General features: G+C 38.2%; 1 protein-coding gene across 1 annotated transcript; it reads left to right on the top strand.

Moving 5' to 3' along the window:
- The first annotated feature begins 93 nt into the window (after window positions 1-93).
- Window positions 94-17,662, top strand: mcur1 (mitochondrial calcium uniporter regulator 1). Its single transcript, XM_061964767.2, has 9 exons — window positions 94-358; window positions 6,483-6,590; window positions 6,659-6,762; window positions 8,746-8,847; window positions 10,670-10,711; window positions 10,813-10,884; window positions 10,955-11,008; window positions 11,902-12,016; window positions 17,455-17,662. The coding sequence occupies exons 1-9, from the start codon at window positions 124-126 to the stop codon at window positions 17,508-17,510; spliced, it is 888 nt and encodes a 295-aa protein (XP_061820751.1). The 5' UTR covers window positions 94-123; the 3' UTR covers window positions 17,511-17,662.
- The last annotated feature ends 1,128 nt before the right edge of the window (window positions 17,663-18,790 follow it).

Raw genomic sequence — 18,790 nt, 5'->3', positions numbered from 1 at the left:
AGAGAAAGTGATTGTGTTTTTATTATACATTATTCTTCATTTTGAATGACAATGCCGGATATGCACAACTGATGACTGTTACAGGCGGAAGTACAAACATCCAGTCATTATAGTAGTTTGACAATGATCCTTAAACAATGCCACATGAGATTCAGAGTGTTTGCTCTTAAACACAATGGCAAACGTTTCAAAATTCAAGACAGAGTCAACTTTTGTTGTTGTCGGTCGTCCAATTTTTGGACGACGGTGCGCAGTTGTACTTGTGTTTGCTGCTCGTCAAGTTTGATGACTTCTTCATCCGACAGTCACCTTGAAAAGCGACAATTTGGACTCCGAGCGATGCACTTGTCTGCGCGAGGTAATGTATAAACTGTACATCCATGCTCATGGAATGCATTTTAGTACATTCATTATTGTGTAGCAGTGTTAATTAAACATTCGTAATCATTTGAGGACGTCATGTGTGAAACAAGTTGTTGGACAATACAGTAGAACATTTTGGTATGGCTTCGAAAGTTTCTTCAAAATATGCCCAGAACTTTTTCAACTACTGTATTTTGCTAAAAAAAACAAAGCGAATACTTAACTCCTGGCAGAGGTAGTAGCGAGTAAACAAAAGTCTAAAACCTACTAGTCTTTCATATACATCCTTGGGCGTTTTGCCCCCGAAGCCTCAGTAGTAATCCCAGTGTTTAATAACAATATATAAATGTATCAATTTAACAATAGAAACAACACAAAAAAAATCACTCATTTGTTGGATAAACAGAAAACACATGACAAACACCACGCCAATATCGATCCGATACTGATATACTGATATACAATATTTGTATTGTTGCATTATGTAATGCTTTTTAATTGTTTTTAATTAAATAATATGAATTTAAACTAGTGAGCAAATGTCCTAAATAAGAAGATAAGTTAAACAATATTTTTCGGAAGGAATGACTTTGAGGTTTGTTTAAAAATAATTGTAACCATTTTTTAAATAATCTAGTGTTACCTCTGTTATTGCATGTGGGGATTGACACATTTATATTGTTACTTAGTGGATTAAATTTGTAGTCTTTGCATAATTATTACGAAAGCTTGTTGCTATGAAATGTAATTATGATCATTGGTTTCATTCTCACGATAACATTAGCTTGTTGCTCTATAATATTTTACTTAGGGCTGTCAAAATTAGTTAAGTCATGTGTTTAATCACAAAAAATTATTGTATTAATCATGTAATCAAGGCAGATAAATCACACAATTTATTTTGAGCGCACATGCGCCTTCAGGCTGAACGAGACGTCGGTGATCAGGTCAAAAATAGGTGCAAAGATGAGTGATTGTTGTACTCACTGATTGATTTCACTTCAAAATAAACCCAGACTGGACTTTATATAAAATATTTAGCAAGTTTTGATCAAATAAATGATGTTCACATAGGAGATATGTTAACAATGTATCTCTATATGAAATAATCATCCAAAAAACCCACCAGCAGACACAAAATGCATTAATTTAATTTGTTTTAATCAGCCCTTTAAGTCATCCAGCAGCTATAAAATTATAAAATGATATTGCTGAATCGACGGTATGTCTGATATTTGTATTTTTGTCACTCCATATATGTTGACAAGCATACGTAAGACAGAGCTGCAGCGCAATCATCTCCTTTCTCTCAAATGTGTGTGTAACTATCATTTCGGCCGCCTGTACCCGTGATCTTGTCCTTTCGGTCATAACCCAAAGCTCATGACCATAGGTGAGGATAGGGATGTAGATGGACCGGTAAATTGCCTTCCGGCTTAGCTCCTTTTTCACCACAACGGACCGATGCAGGGTCCGTATCACTCCCGACGCTGCACCCATCTGCCTGTTAATCTCATGATCCATTTTTCCCTCACTTGTGAAGAAGACCCCAAGGTACTTGAATTCCTCCACTTGGGGCAGGATCTCCTCTCCAACCCGGAGATGGCACTTCACCCATTTCCGGGCGAGCACCATGGACTCGGACTTGAAAGTGCTGCTTTTCATCCCAGTTGCTTCACACTCAGCTGCGAACCGATTCAATGAGAGCTGAAGATCAGATCCTGGCCAGATGAAGCCAGCAGGACCACATCATCCGCAAAAAGCAGAGACCTAATCCAGCAGCCAACAAACCAGATCCCCTCAACACCCTGAGTGTGCCTAGAAATTTTGTCCAAAAAAATTGTAAACAGAATCGGTGATAAAGGGCAGCACTGCCAGAGTCCAACCCTCGCTAACAACGGGTCCAACTTATTGCCGGCAATGCGGACCGAGCTCTGACACAATCATACAGGGAGCACCACCACAATCAGACGGTCCGATACCCCATACTCTCGGAGCACTCCCCACAGGACTTCATGAGGGACATGATCTAAGGCAGTGGTTCTAAACCTGGGTTCGATCGAAGCCTAGGGGTTCGGTGAGTCGGTCTCAGGGGTTCGGCAGAGCCTCCGCCACGGAGGTAAAGACACATCCGACTTATCGTGTAAATAAAAACTTCTCCCTATCGGCGTATTATGGATACCCCCAAACAATGTTCCTTCTAATTTTCCATCTGATTTGCAGGTTGTTTGATTGATCGATTGAAACTTTTACTAGCAGATGGAAAAGGAAGAGAATACATTATATGAAACAGTACAGTTTATACAGTACAGTACATATTCCGTACAATTGACCACTAAATGGTAACACCCGAATACGTTTTTCAACTTGTTTAAGTCGGGGTTAATAATTATAAATTCATGGTAATGTGTATAAGACATGCACCTGGGGATAGGTTGATTGGCAACACTAAATTGGCCCTAGTGTGTGGATGTGAGTGTGAATGTTGTCTGTCTATCTGTGTTGGCCCTGCGATGAGGTGGCGACTTGTCCAGGGTGTACCCCGCCTTCCGCCCGATTGTAGCTGAGATAGGCTCCAGTGCCCCCCGCGACCCCAAAAGGGAATAAGCGGTAGAAAATGGATGGATGGTATAAGGTGTGTAATTTGTTGTGAGTTCATGCACTGTGTTGGTTTTGTTCTTTGAACAAGGTGATGTTCATGCACGGTTACTTTTGTGCACCAGTAAAAGAACATATGACTTTTTCTTGATTTTGAAAAAAAAGTTAAAATTAATTTTTCACTAAAGAAGGGTTCGTTGAATGCGCATATGAAACTTGTGGGGTTCGGTACCTCCAACAAGGTTAAGAACCACTGGTCTAAGGCCTTCTCCAAGTCCACAAAACACATGTAGACTGTTTGGGCAAACTCTCACGCACCCTCAAAGATCGATTGATTGATTGATTGATTGAGACTTTTACTAGTAGGTTGCACAGTGAAGTACATATTCCGTACAATTGACCACTAAATGGTAACACCCGAATAAGTTTTTCAACTTGTTTAAGTCGGGGTCCACTTAAATTGATTCATGATACAGATATATACTATCAGATATACAGTATACTATCATCATAATACAGTCATCACACAAGATAATCACATTGAATTATTTACATTATTTACAATTCGGGGTGTGGAGGGGGGTGGGGGGGGGGGGTAGGTTTGGTTGTTATCATCAGTCATCAACAATTGAGAACAGAGAAATGGATATTGGAACAGTGTAGGTCTGACTTGGTAGGATATGGACAGCAAGTAGTGGGCAGAGAGAGAGAGAGAGATCAGAAGGCATAAAAAAAAGTATCTGCATTTGATTGTTTACATTTGATTATTAACAATCCGGGGAGGGTGTTAGTTTAGGGTTGTAGCTGCCTGGAGGTGAACTTTTATTGCGGTTTTGAAGGAGGATAGAGATGCACTTTCTTTTATACCTGTTGGGAGCGCATTCCACATTGATGTGGCATAGAAAGAGAATGAGTTAAGACCTTTGTTAGTTCGGAATCTGGGTTTAACGTGGTTAGTGGAGCTCCCTCTGGTGTTGTGGTTATGGCGGTCATTTACGTTAAGGAAGTAGTTTGACATGTACTTCGGTATCAGGGAGGTGTAGCGGATTTTATAGACTAGGCTCAGCTGTCCTCCACCCTGAGCCAGCCCACTTTGGAGAAGTGGGTAGAAGTGAGGTGGGATCTGGGGTGCCGAAAGTATAGAATTGGTCCACAGTTCCACGACCAGGATGAAAACCATACTGCTCCTCCTGAATCCAAGGTTCGACTATCCGGCATAGCCTCTTCTCCAGTACACCTGAATAGACCGTACCGGGAAGGCTGAGGATTGTGATCCCACGATAGTTGGAACCCGCCCTCCGGTTCCCTTTCTTAAAGAGAGGAACCACCACCCCAGTCTGCCAATCCAGAGGTACCTCCCGCGGATTACCAGCTGAGTTTTAGTCTTGATAAATCACACTGGGTGTGCAGAATGATTATATTTTCATCTTCTCCTCCCAGTATTGTGGGCACTCTGATGATCCGCATATATTCTGCATTTCTGAATTTCCTCTCAGGTATTAATAAAGTATTTCTGATTCTGATTCATATTTGTGAAGACAGACACACTAAATGGATTGCGCTCCTTATTCTGTTCACTTAAGAGATGCAATCCTCCATGCGCATGTTTAGTAGATCAGCTTTGTTTGTGCAAATTGTACTTGATTAAACGGTGGCATTGTTGTGTGTGGACACGGATAAGGTTAGGTGTGATTTACCCTTGATAACTTTAGTGTAGACGGGGCCTCAGACTGAATATTTTTTTCTTTGTACCTCTCCCCCCTGCCTCCCCAGCGTTTACCTGTTTCTCACCTTTTTTGTAAGGGGCGCCGGAAGCTGGCAGACCCTTCAGCGATCCTGTTCTGTCTCCCTGTAATGTTTGTCTGCTCTTGAATGGGATTGTGCTGAAAATCTTAATTTCACCTCTGGGATTAATAAAGTACATCTGATTTTGATTCTGATTGATTTTACGATGCATATTTTTGCAGTTGCTGTAGTATTTTTTTGGTAAAAAAGACTTAATGTCTGAATTGGACCACCACTACTATTGTTACCACGACTACTACTACTACTACTACAATCACTAATATTACTACTATTAGTCGCCTTTTGTCTATTTTTGGTTTAAGCATTAGATACCCTTTTACCTGCACGCTGCCTCCTGTTCCTGATATCTACAAAGCAATTAGCTACCTGCTGCCACCTACTGATATGGAAGAGTATAACATGGTTACTCTGCCGAGCTCTAGACAGTAGAGACACTCAACAACGGCACATTATTTACGGATTACAATTACTTGTGTGCAAAAAATATTTTAACCCAATTAGGTGAAATTACATAATCTCCCACGGCACACCAGACTGTATCTCACGGCACACTAGTGTGCCGCAGCACAGTGGTTAAAAAACACTGGTATAAAGAAAGTTATGTTTTTGTTTCACTTTTACATCTTATGGCAAATAAGTGTTACTGTGAAATAATAATGTTTGATGAAAAACAGTATCAATGAAACATTGTGGGTGTTTTGAATAAGACACTGACAGGAAAAACATGTATTGCTCTTTTTAATGAGCAGCGGGTGCTTCTGTGGCTCTTTACCCCCTCTAAAATCAGTGGAGTTTGTGACATAAAAAAGTAGAAAAAGTATCAACAGAAGACAGTTTATTTGTAGTTGTAAAAATATTTATGTTTTTGACTTTCAATAGTACTATTACTATTTTAACTACTGCGACTGCTACTACTTCTACTACTACCATTACTACCATTAGTACTACAACTGCTGTTACTACTACTACTATTGCTACCACTAATACTGGTACCAACACCCCTGCTACTACTACTACAAGCACTACTATTGCTACTACCATTACCACAACTACTACCGATATTACTACTACTACCATTATTACTACTAGTACTACCACAACTACTACCAATATTACCACTACTACTGCTACTACTACCATTAATGTTACAAGTACTACTTCTACTACTACTATTACAAATACTACTAGTACTGCGACTACTACTAGTAGTAGTACTAGTTACCAGTAGTAGTAGTAGTAATACTACAACTACTATTACCTACTGTACTACTACAACAACTACTACTATTACTACAAAAAAGACTACTACTACCTACTATTACTCTTACTACAACTACCTACTATTACTCTTACTACAACTACTACTACCTACTGTACTACTACTATAAATACAAAAACAACTACTACTGCTGCTGCTACCTAATAATACTACTACTATTACAAGTAGTACTACTACAAATCAGGTGTTGTGCTCCCAAGCTACCTCTTGTTCTTGCAACCACGGTCCTTAGATGTTTTGATGAGAAATATTAGCCCGGATGTTTGGCAGTATTGACATAATAAGGACATAATATTTACACATATTACCTCTTCAAGGTGCTTCGTCCACCACCTTGAAACAAAAGTTGACACAAATACAAAGGTTAGCTAACAAAGTAAGCAACAAAGTTAATGTTGAAAAGTGATAACCTGCATGTTTTTAATTGTGATTTCAGAGCACACTTCTGTCAGCGGCATCCAGTTGGAGGTAAAAAGTGATGTTCCCAAAGGGCGGAAGCTGTTCTTTGATACTCATGCGGTGGTTCGGCTCTTTGAAGAAAATGGTGTGAGCCTTCTTTGTTGTTATTGGTTTTCTGCTGTGTTGTCATTTCTCTTCTGTTTTCTTTTATAGACTTCAGTACTCAGCAAGCTGAAGTGTTGGTTCAAGTGTTAGTGAAGATGACTAACTCCAACATGGACACCATCTACTCTGACATGGTCACCAAAGGGCAGCAGGTAAGATCTGATTTGTAGGCCTCCATACCGTAGGCTACAGCCTATCGCTAGCATTATTAGTATCATTATTATTATTACAGTGGTACTTCAACTTATTGGTACTTTGAGATACTAGGGGTGTCTCCGCTTTTTGTTATGCTTTCAATTGCGAGCATAATTTAACTTACGACTAACTTGCTAGCATTAGCTTATAGCCAGAGATGAAAATAACTTTATCATATTATTAATTATTTATTCCAATGCTTGTAAAACAATGATAAATAATGATACCCTTTAATTGTTATTATTGGTATCTCAGGGCATTCAATCGATCGCAACTGGACTGCTTGGTTTGTCTTGGAAGATTTTTGGCTGCTCATCTGAGGAGGCTTCAGTTCATGCTCATAGGCTTAGATTGGTCAGCTCTAGTCCAGCGGCTGGTGCCAAAACCCTTTATACTCCGAAAACCAGGAGGGTGTGCCTGGGCAAGGATGGTTTCGCCCTATCGTAGTGAGAAAAACAACTGTTTTAATGCAAACAAGCAATCCAAAATGTCAAAGCCAACGACAGTCGTTGAAGTGTAAATTGCCCTCGTTAGCATTGAGGTATTGTGTGGCAGAACGATCGCTGTGTATCGACTACTACCAGTCCAAAATAGTCGGAATCCCCCATTCCATTGAGTTGTAAACAAATACAGAAGATGACCAGAATGCCATTTGTGCTACCTTCTGTGTCACAGAAGGTGACCAGAATGCCATTTGTGTCCGCCCTGAGACTGGGAGGTCGTGAGTTCAAACCCCGGCCGAGTCATACCAAAGACTACAAAAAAATGGGACCCATTACCTCCCTGCTTGGCACTTAGCATCAAGGGTTGGAATTGGGGGTTGAATCACCAAATGATTCCCGAGCGCGGCGCACGCTGCTGCCCACTGCTCCCCTCACCTCCCAGGGGGTAAACATGGGGATGGGTCAAATGCAGAGGACAAATTTCATCACACCCAGTGTGTGTGTGACATTCGTTGGGACTTTAACTTATTTGTGCCAATCCAACTGTGATGCGGTGTGTAAAACGGCTCACCAGCGTTTGTTCTGTCTGAGAAAACTGTCTCATTTTGATGTTGACAAGACCATCACGATCATGTTTTACCTGCTTTGTCTTTTCTCCCTGGTCCCATGGCTCAGTCACCTGTCACTAAAGGACAATAATTCCCTAAATCAAATTGTTAAAAAGTCAGGTAAATTAATTGGTAAGTCTCAGTTGTCTCCAGCCACCCTCTACAATAAACACATAGTGAGGATAGCTTCCTCCATTTTAACTGATGTATCTCATTACCTACACCGCCATTTTCAGCTTCTCCCATCTGGATGGAGGTTTTTAGTTCCAAGAGGCAAAACAAAACGGTACACATGCGGTTTTGTCCCAGCTGCCATCGCAGAACTAAATAAGTTGTAGTACCTCATTTTGCCTGTATTTATTTGAGTGTAATTAATTATTGTATTTATGGTGTTTTATTCTGGCTTGTCCCAAATTTTATCTGATTGGGATTTTATATTATTAACATTTTTTATAGGGAATTTTTGAGTACATGTACAATTTTAGAATCTTACCAATGTTTATTACGCTTATGTGGTAGGTCTTTGTATTGCGTGTTTAAAGATTTTACTTTTTTCTATATCTTTTAATGGATGTCCTGATCTTGCTGACTGCAAAACAAGTTTACCTTCGGGTACTAATAAAGTAACCTAACCTAAATAATAATCATATTTAATTGTTGTTTTAGGATAAATAATTATATTTTTTAATTGATGTCTTAAAATAAATAATACTACTTAATTGTCTTAAGAAAAATAATGTTATTATTTGTTGTCTTCTTTTAAATAATGATATGTAATTGTTGTCTTAGGATAAATAATGATATTATTTAGTTGTTGTCTTAGAATAAGTAATGAAATTTGTTTGTTGTCTTAGGATAAATAGTGATATTATTTAATTGTTGTCTTCAGGAGATTATGTTGCAGCGTGTAATGTCTCAGATAGCAGCTTTAAAGAAAGATATGATCATCCTGGAGAAGAGCGAGTTCTCCACATTACTGGCAGAGAATGAGGTAAATATGATTTTTGTCCTGAAAAGTGAAGTTAAGAACCTTCATATACTAGGTAAAATTTGATTTAATCACACTTTATTAGTTATTGTGTTAAATGAACAATGACATACTGCAATATCAATGTAATCATAAACCATAAAACTGCAACAGGTTTAACTTGAGTTGCCGGACTTGCCTCGTCGTCTATTTTGCATATTTGGCCATGACCGTTGTGCATGTAAATTTGAAGAGGAATAACATTGTGACAAAAAGTCAGTCAAAAACATAAATATGTTTACAACTACAAATAAACTGTCTTCTGTTGATACTTTTTCTACTTTTTTATGTCACAAACTCCACTGATTTTAGAGGGGGTAAAGAGCCACAGAAGCTGCTCATTAAAAAGAGCAATACATGTTTTTCCTGTCAGTGTCTTATTTAAAACACGCACAATGTTTCATTGATACTGTTTTTTATCAAACATTATTATTTCACAGTAACACTTATTTTCCATAAGATGTAAAAGTGAAACAAAAACATAACTTTCTTTATACCAGTGTTTTTTAACCACTGTGCTGCGGCACACTAGTGTGCCGTGAGATACAGTCTGGTGTGCCGTGGGAGATTATGTAATTTCACCTAATTGGGTTAAAATATTTTTTGCACACAAGTAATTGTAATCCGTAAATAATGTGCCGTTGTTGAGTGTCTGTACTGTCTAGAGCTCGGCAGAGTAATCATGTTATACTCTTCCATATCAGTAGGTAGCAGCAGGTAGCTAATTGCTTTGTAGATGTCGGGAACAGGAGGCAGCATGCAGGTAAAAAGGTATCTAATGCTTAAACCAAAAATAGACAAAAGGCGAGTGCCCCTAAGAAAAGGCATTGAAGCTTAGGCATGGCTATGCAAAACAAAACTAAAACTGAACTGGCTGCAAAGTAAACAAAACACAAAATGCTGGACGACAGCAAAGACTTACGTGCGTGGAGCAGAGACGGCGTCCACAGAGTACATCCGAACATGACATGACAATCGACGATGTGCCCACAAAGAAGAAAAGCGTCCGCACAATTTAAATTCTTAATTGCGAAAAAAAAAGCAGGTGTGGAGAATAGCGCTCAAAAGACATGAAACTGCAACAGGAAAATACCAACAAAACAGGAAAAAACACCAAAATAGGAGCGCGAGACAAGGACTAACACACTACACACAGAAAAACACCAAAAAAGTCAAGATAATTCAAGGCGTGATGTGACAGGTCCGGTCGTGACAGTACACCTACTTTGAGACAATAGCTATAGTGAGGCATGCTTGGTTATGGTTTGAATTCATAACCAACAATTGCGAGAACAACTTTTTTTTGTCGATATCGGCTACTGAGTTTCGTGTTTTAATGATTTTTGCTTGTGGTGTACCTCAGAATTTTTTCAATTAAAAAAATGTGCCTTGGCTCAAAAAAGGTTGAAAAACATTGCTTTATACTTCCAGCAAATAGAAAACCAACTTGAACACAAGCATAAACATTTTGTCATACTACAGCAATGAAATACCACAACACACTTTTCACACTCTCTTAGATTTAGTCACATAAAATCTTCACCAAATGTATTGCTTTTCGCGAAAAAGAAATTGTTTACTGTACATGTGTTCATGACAAGCTAACATTAAATATATTTGTGACAGGTTACAAAATAAGAGCTGCACATCAAATAATCCCAACTAAAAACTATATTGCTTTCACTATGTTGATTACCTAATCGTGGAATATGAATAATATTACAGTATTAACACATCACAACAACACAGATCAAATGACTGAAGCGTTTGAATATTTACCTTCCAGAAGCTGAAGATCGAGTTATGGCAGCTTAAAGTCCAACTAGCTGTAAGTAAAACAATATTTATTCTGATGTTCAGATATTCATAAATAATAATAAACATTATAGTAGTATTATTGTCATGATGTAAGATCCTTGTCTATTTCAGGATGTGATGAATAAAATCCGCTCAGACACTTTTTTGGACATGAACTTGGAGAAGAGTCGTGTGAAAGAACTGGTCAATTGTTGGTTGTATGATGTATTGAGTGTAAAATAAAAGATACTAATCATTGTTTTTTTATTTTCAGAAAGTAGATCATGAGAGGAAACTTTTGGAAACTCGCACTGATATTCTAGAAATGGTTTGTACATGTTATTAATAACGATGTTTTGGTATCACTTTTTCATACCTCATAGAGCAACTTTGTACTGTATATCTGCTACCAACCTGCATTCTTGTTACTGTAATATAAATATTCTGATAATAATCTCATAATTAAACACATCATGAATCACATAACACGATACTGCTGCTGCTTATTCAAATACTGCTTTTGATTGATATATTTTTTTAATGCAATCACACAACCAGCAAAACTGGTAAAAGACTCACCATAAATTTCATGAAGTCCAATTTTAATAGTTGAAATGTGAATCTTAAAACTACAAAAAAGTTGTTGTAATTTAAGTGTAAAACTAGTCAAGCACTGAGAGCAAAGACCTCAGCCAGATAATATAATCTAATAGTAAATAACTCTTTAAAAAAAATCCTTAATCCAGACGCTAATCCAGTCTTTACCAAAATCGAATCACTTCCATATTCCGTTTTCCATTTCTGACATTTCCTAAAAGTTTGCTCAAAATCCGGACATAGCTTTTTGAGTTTTGTTGCTAACTAACTGTAAAACCTAGCAAATACATAACCCCCTGGTAGAGATAAAGATATCCCACACTCAATGTTGGCCTGTACTTCAATGACTCAGCAAACAAATCAAACATAAATATAACTTAAAAGGGAACTGCACTTTTAGGAATTTTGCTAATCATTCATAAACATTATGAAAGACATGACGACGTTCTAAATAGTAAATAAATGCGATCAAAAGTCGCTTATAATGGAAAAGAGGAAAATCATAGTAGAGCCCCTTCAGCATACACATACTGTAATAGCACTTGAAAATGTAGAATAAAACACAGTACAGTACTCCCTAATTCAACATACATTAAATGTCGTCCTGTTTGTTTTCCTTCTTAGACTGCTGAACAAGATCGTCACCTGACTCAGACCAACATGAAAATAGACACTGAAGTTGCAGGTTTGAAAACCATGTTGGAGTCGCACAAACTGGACACCATCAAATATCTTGCAGGTAAAAATTATTTTGATGAATACTCTTTTTTTCTCCCAGCAAATTCAAATTTAGTGACATTAAATTTATGTGAGGACGCTTTGATACATTTTGTGCATTTAAGATACTTAAATCAATCAATAAAAATCCCTAAATACTACAACGTGAACATCTTAATGTTGTGTTTTAGATTACACAGAAAATCTAATAATATAAATTCTATGTACTTTTACATTATGTTAACAAAAACAAACTTTGTCTATTGTTTTAACTGTTCTTTTTTCTAAATGTTGCCTATCATTCACAATCATTTTGTAAGACAAGAACACCTTCTGCTTCTTGTTTATGCATTTTAACTAGAAAATACATGCGATCAAAAGTCCTTTTACAGTGGAGCCCATTACAGTCGCTCTATTCTCCATTTAAAGCGCTTACAAACATCCAAATACCTCGATTAAGGTTGTATATACATGCTGTCAGTATATATGTAATGTATTTACAGGTACAGTTATAATAACATTTAATATTTACGTATTTTGCTCATTTTAAGCATACGCGGCGCATTAATTTAAAAAACGCATTACAACGTTCGCTTTAACAACATCACTGATTACTGCTCACTGTAGAGTTCTTGAGAACCAACAAACATTATGAAACATTACATACTGTACAATGTCTGCTGTCATTAGGATGACGACTGTTAGGATATTTATACATTCCCGTTTAGATGAAGAATGACTCATAATCAGGACTGCCAAGTTTTATAAAATGACAAGAGTGAGACTTTAGTGGCAGAATGCGTTTAAAAATGTGGCTTTTTTTAACACCGCTTTGGCATGTTTTTTTAACGTTGATTTATACATTAAGACTGATTTCGTTACCACCACCAGCTCTCCCTGCACTGTGGCCTTGTGATGCTAGTCTTAATTAAGCAAAAATTAAAAATAAAATAATCTCCACTGTTTTCTCTGCTAGCTCTTCTGTCTCACTCTCTGTCTCTGAGTTCTCAATTTGTATTTCTTCTTCACTCCTTCCTCACTGTAATCAGTCTTATCTGATCCCTCATGATATTCCAGTGTTGCCAACTCCTTATTAAGGAAAGTAGCTATTGACTGTCATAAAAGTTGCTTGAAGTTGATAGATGACACCATTGCCTCATTTGTATAACTGATTCCAATGGACGCTGCCGGAGAGAGGAATAACATAGAGGAAGACAAAAATGGGGTTAAAAATATTTTAAATTATGATTAGAACTTTAAATTATTTATCTTCTGTTGATTCCTAATTTAATTGTATTTTTCTTTGTTTTACATTGTTAAATGTTAGAGGATCAAATTTGATCAAAAGACTTAATATATCAGTAGAATGGTCAAACAACTTGCCTTTATATTGAAGCTATATATCTGATGTACAAACCCCGTTTCCATATGAGTTGGGAAATTGTGTTAGATGTAAATATAAACGGATTACAATGATTTGCAAATCATTTTCAACCCATATTCAGTTGAATATGCTACAAAGACCACATATTTGATGTTCAAACTGATAAACATTTTTTTTTTTGCAAATAATCATTAACTTTACAATTTGATGCCAGCAACACGTGACAAAGAAGTTGGGAAAGGTGGCAATAGATACTGCTAAAGTTGAGGAATGCTGATCAAACACTTATTTGGAACATCCCACAGGTGAACAGGCAAATTGGGAACAGGTGGGTGCCATGATTGGGTATAAAAGTAGATTCCATGAAATGCTCAGTCATTCACAAACAAGGATGGGGCTAGGGTCACCACTTTGTCAAAAAATGCGTGAGCAAATTGTTGAACAGTTTAAGAAAAACCTTTCTCAACCAGCTATTGCAAGGAATTTAGGGATTTCACCATCTACGGTCCGTAATATCATCAAAGGGTTCAGATAATCTGGAGAAATCACTGCACGTAAGCAGCTAAGCTCGTGACCTTCGATCCCTCAGGCTGTACTGCATCAACAAGCGACATCCGTGTGTAAATGATATCACCACATGGGCTCAGGAACACGTCAGAAACCCACTATCAGTAACTACAGTTGGTCGCTACATCTGTAAGTGCAAGTTAAAACTCTCCTATGCAAGGCGAAAACCGTTTACCAACAACACCCAGAAACGCAGTCGGCTTCGCTGGGCCTGAGCTCATCTAAGATAGACTGATACAAAGTGGAAAAATGTTCTGTGGTCTGAGGAGTCCACATTTCAAATTGTTTTTGGAAACTGTGGACGTCGTGTCGTCCGGAACAAAGAGGAAAAAACCATCCGGATTGGCGCAAAGTTGAAAAGCCAGCATCTGTGATGGTATGGGGGTGCATTAGTGCCCAAAGCATGGGTAACTTACACATCTGTGAAGGCACCATTAAAGCTGAAAGGTACATACAGGTTTTGGAGCAACATATGTTGCCATCCAAGCAACGTTACCATGGACGCCCCTGCTTATTTCAGCAAGACAATGCCAAGCCACGTGTTACATCAACGTGGCTTCATAGTAAAAGAATGCAGGTACTAGACTAGCCTGCCTGTAGTCCAGACCTGTCTCCCATTGAAAATGTGTGGCGCATTATGAAGCCTAAAATACCACAACGGAGACCCCCGGACTGTTGAACAACTTAAGCTGTACATCAAGCAAGAATGGGAAAGAATTCCACCTGAGAAGCTTAAAAAATGTGTCTTTCAGTTCGCAAACTTTTACTGAGTGTTGTTAAAAGGAAAGGCCATGTAACACAGTGGTGAACATGCCCTTTCCCAACTACTTTGGCACGTGTTGCAGCCATGAAATTCTAAGTTAATTGTTATTTGCAAAAAAAAAAAAAGTTTATGAGTTTGAACATCAAATATCTTGTCTTTGTAGTGCATTCAATTGAATATGGGTTGAAAACGATTTTCAAATCATTGTATTCCGTTTATTTTTACATCTAACACAATTTCCCAACTCATATGGAAACGGGATTTGTATGACAAAGTGTATCTATTTACAAAGTTTGCAAGTAAACAGAAATGATCAAAATGGTATGAATCTCACGGAGATTCTCGAGCCATTTTGAGAAGATATTGAGCAAGCCAGTCACGTGATCCGCGATATGGAGGGGGAAACCACTGATCCCTTCCCCCATCAACAACAATGCAAATCATGCAGACTTTGTGAGACCCAACGATTACTTTGGCACAAATGATGATCCAGAACCTTATATTTTTTATCCTCAATCTAAGTAGGGAGAGCTACAAGTTTTAGAAGCTGTGCTTAACAGATCCAGCTTTAGTGAAACACTATTGCAATATGTAGCAGTATTGCTAAGTGCTAAATAAGGAATACAAACTACAAACATAATAAAACAATCACTTACTGTACAATGTCTGCTCTCACTGTGATAACTACTGATAGGAAGTTCATATCTTCCCGTTTCCATGAAGAATTAGTAATAATTCACATGAGAGGCCTGATTTATAATCTAGAATAGCTTTGACGAGCCGAGACGGTGGAGACTCGATGCAGCAACAGCAGGACACCGGCCGGCTCACGGTACAGGAGCATAAGCTATTGTTAGCTCTCTGTGCCGCTAAAATGTGTTGTCTGCCTTAGCGCTTATAATAACATTATCGCTAATATTCTGTTAATTTTCAGGTCACGATATGCAAATAGAGTATTGTTGGCAGGTTTTGGATGGGTATTTAAAAGTTTTCTGGACAGAATAGAGAGCCCCCATTGACTCAATTGTTAGTGTAGTTTTTATTTATTCATTTATTTACAACTTGGAATGCATAAAAAAAGAAAAACGTGTTCATTTCTGACATAGGGATTGTGGATGATAGACAGTACATCTCTTTCTAATGTTTGCATATTTCCAGTATGACTGATCTGCTGATATGGTCAGAGTGCAGAAGCATTCCCATTGTGACGTCATACCACCCCGAATCTATGGAAATTGCCGAAGACATTCAGAGCGGAATATTATAAATGGCCGTCTGAAATTGTGGCATTTTGTGATGTTTCGACGGTATTTTCACATACTTTGCGGATTGTAAAGATATGGTTAATGGATACAATGAAACAGTTAAGCATATAAAGTCAACTTTTTTTTTCCATTCTACTGATACTTTTAAGCGTTGTGATATTCACGAACAAACCAAATATATTGTTTGGCTCATTAACATAAACAATAGGTTTGTTTTTTTGAAGCGTGACAGTGATTAAACATTTACCCATTACTCTGTAAACCAAGGCAGAAACAGAGGCAGCTTTGAATAGAGTGGGTGTGTGTCTCATCTCTGCTCTGACTGGATTTAAACTTTTATTACACTTAAAAGTACAACAAAATGTGTTTTCAGTTCAAGCTGTCTGTCAAAGAACAGACATTCAGTAGACGCTTGTGAGGAAAGAATCACGGCAGCACCACTTGTACGCACCTTCGTGTCTCCAAAACATCCAAAACAGTCGCTAGATTTGTCGCTAGTCGCTTTTGAGAAAGAATGTCACTCAGGGGAGTTGTAAAGATACTAGATTTAGCGAGAAAGTCACCAAGTTGACAACACTGCGCTGAGGTGTGTGTGAAAGATAGAGACGTCAAGACCTGCAATACGTTGCTGTTGATTGGTTTACATTGTGTGGTGCCTTCTGAGGTTGGTTAGATTTAGGCACAATAACTTATAAATTGGTCTGGGAGTGGTTATTTTTGTCAGTCATTTAGAGTTGCTTGAACTACGGCAAGCTGCGAGAAAAAAGGTTTATTATTAAGAACAAAATAAATAGAGTAGTGAATGTGAAAATATAAGCGTGACAAAGGTCAAGTGTGGCGTAAAAATAATCCTTGTGAACAAAAAGGGAGGGTGGAACCAAGCGTCTTTTCATGTTTTTTTTTCGCCTTTGCCAGCTTTAAATTGGCTGTCAAAGTGTGCCAACTTGTCGGATACTGTCCTCATCTTTCTACTATCAAGGTGAGAGACATTATTTATGATCTAAAATAAACTTTCACAAGCTACGAGGTGAGAAAGCAGCTCACCAGCAGATGATGTCAAGATAGTTAGCTCTCTGTGATCATGGCGCTGCTATACATAGTTCGTCTGCATTAGCGGTTTTATTAACAATATCACTAATACTTGGTTAAAATTCAGGTCACAAAATGTAAATAGAGTATTTTTGGTGGTTTTTGGATGGTTATTTAGAGGGCTTTATAGGCGGATTACAGGACCTCCCGTTGGCGCCATTGTAAGTGGACTTTTATTTACGTTTATTTACGAGTTAGAATGCATTTGAAAAAAATACATCAATGGTCTTGTCTCTAATAAGGATTGTGAACGATAGGCAAAATCCCCCCCAAAAAGTTCAGTTCCCCTTTAAGTATTTCAACTACTGAATTATATAATAATTACATGAACTGTAGACACTGTGTTGTTAAAATATTGTAAAGTTAATATGATCTATTTTCTTCTTCTACAGGTTCAGTGTTCACTTGTCTCACTGTGGTTTTAGGTTTCTATCGTATTTGGATGTAAACGTACATTCATCTTTTATCACAGAATCATTTTGTAAACAACATTTTTAATCATTCATAACTGTTGTCTTCTTTGAAGGTTTTTGGAGGTAAATTTGAGCACCACCTGTTTAATGTACTGGAAAATATTATAGTTTTACTTTGACAAGTATGAATATATTATACTGTAATAAAAAATATACATTCATCTCATGTTGGTTTTGTAATCCTAACACATTGCATATTTTCAGTAGCATTATTTGAACAGAGACATGAATTAAAATTTATAGATGGATTTGGATTTGATACCAAAACAAAAAGTGATTACTTAGCGTTATTGGCGAGTACAGAATTCGTCAGGTTTGAATCTCAGGAGAGATTTTAGTCCACTCCTTTTTACAGATACTATATGATAGGATGAGGACGGCTGGAAGCACCTGGAGAAAGAATTTAACTCCATGAAAAAGTACTGCTCTGCTCTGCCATGGTGGGTAGAGCGTCTGTGCCTTAAACTTGAGGGTTCCAGGTTCGCTCCCCGCCTCTTGCCATCCAAATCACTGCCGTTGTGTCCTTGGGCAGGACACTTTACCCTTGCCTCCAGTGCCATTCACACTGGTGAATGAATAATGGATGTTGGTCAGAGGGGCCGTACGAGCAAACTGGCAGCCACGCTTCCGTCAGTCTACCCCAGGGCAGCTGTGGCTACAAATATAGCTTAGCACCACCAGGTGTGAATGTGGAGTGAATGAATGATGGGTTCTCTCTTCTCTGCAAGCGCTTTGAGTGTCTAATAGAAAGGTGCTATACAAATCTAATCCATTATCATTATGGCATCCATCCATCCATTTTCTACCGCTTATTCCCTTCGGGGCCGCGGGGGGCGCTGGAGCTTATTTCAGCTACAATGGGGCGGAAGGCGGTGTACACCCTGGACAAGTCGCCAACTCATTGCAGGGCCAACACAGATAGACAGACAACATTCACACTCACATTCACACACTAGGGCCAATTTAGTGTTGCCAATCAACCTATCCCCAGGTGCATGTCTTTGGAGGTGGGAGGAAGCCGGAGTACCCGGAGGGAACCAACGCAGTCACGGGGAGAACATGCAAACTCCACACAGAAAGATCCCGAGGCCGGGATTGAACTCACGACTACTCAGGACCTTCGTATTGTGAGCCAGAGTCACTAACCCTCTTCCACCGTGCTGCCCATCATTGTGGCATGAATAATGTAATAACATGTCAAAGCAAAAATAAAACAAAACGCATTTATCATGTTATTGCTTAAAACATAATGCAT

The sequence above is a fragment of the Nerophis lumbriciformis genome, linkage group LG07, assembly GCF_033978685.3.
Source record: "Nerophis lumbriciformis linkage group LG07, RoL_Nlum_v2.1, whole genome shotgun sequence".
Classification (NCBI taxonomy): domain Eukaryota; kingdom Metazoa; phylum Chordata; class Actinopteri; order Syngnathiformes; family Syngnathidae; genus Nerophis; species Nerophis lumbriciformis.
Note: the sequence above shows the minus strand (reverse complement) of the source record. Positions and strands in the feature narration are given on the sequence as shown.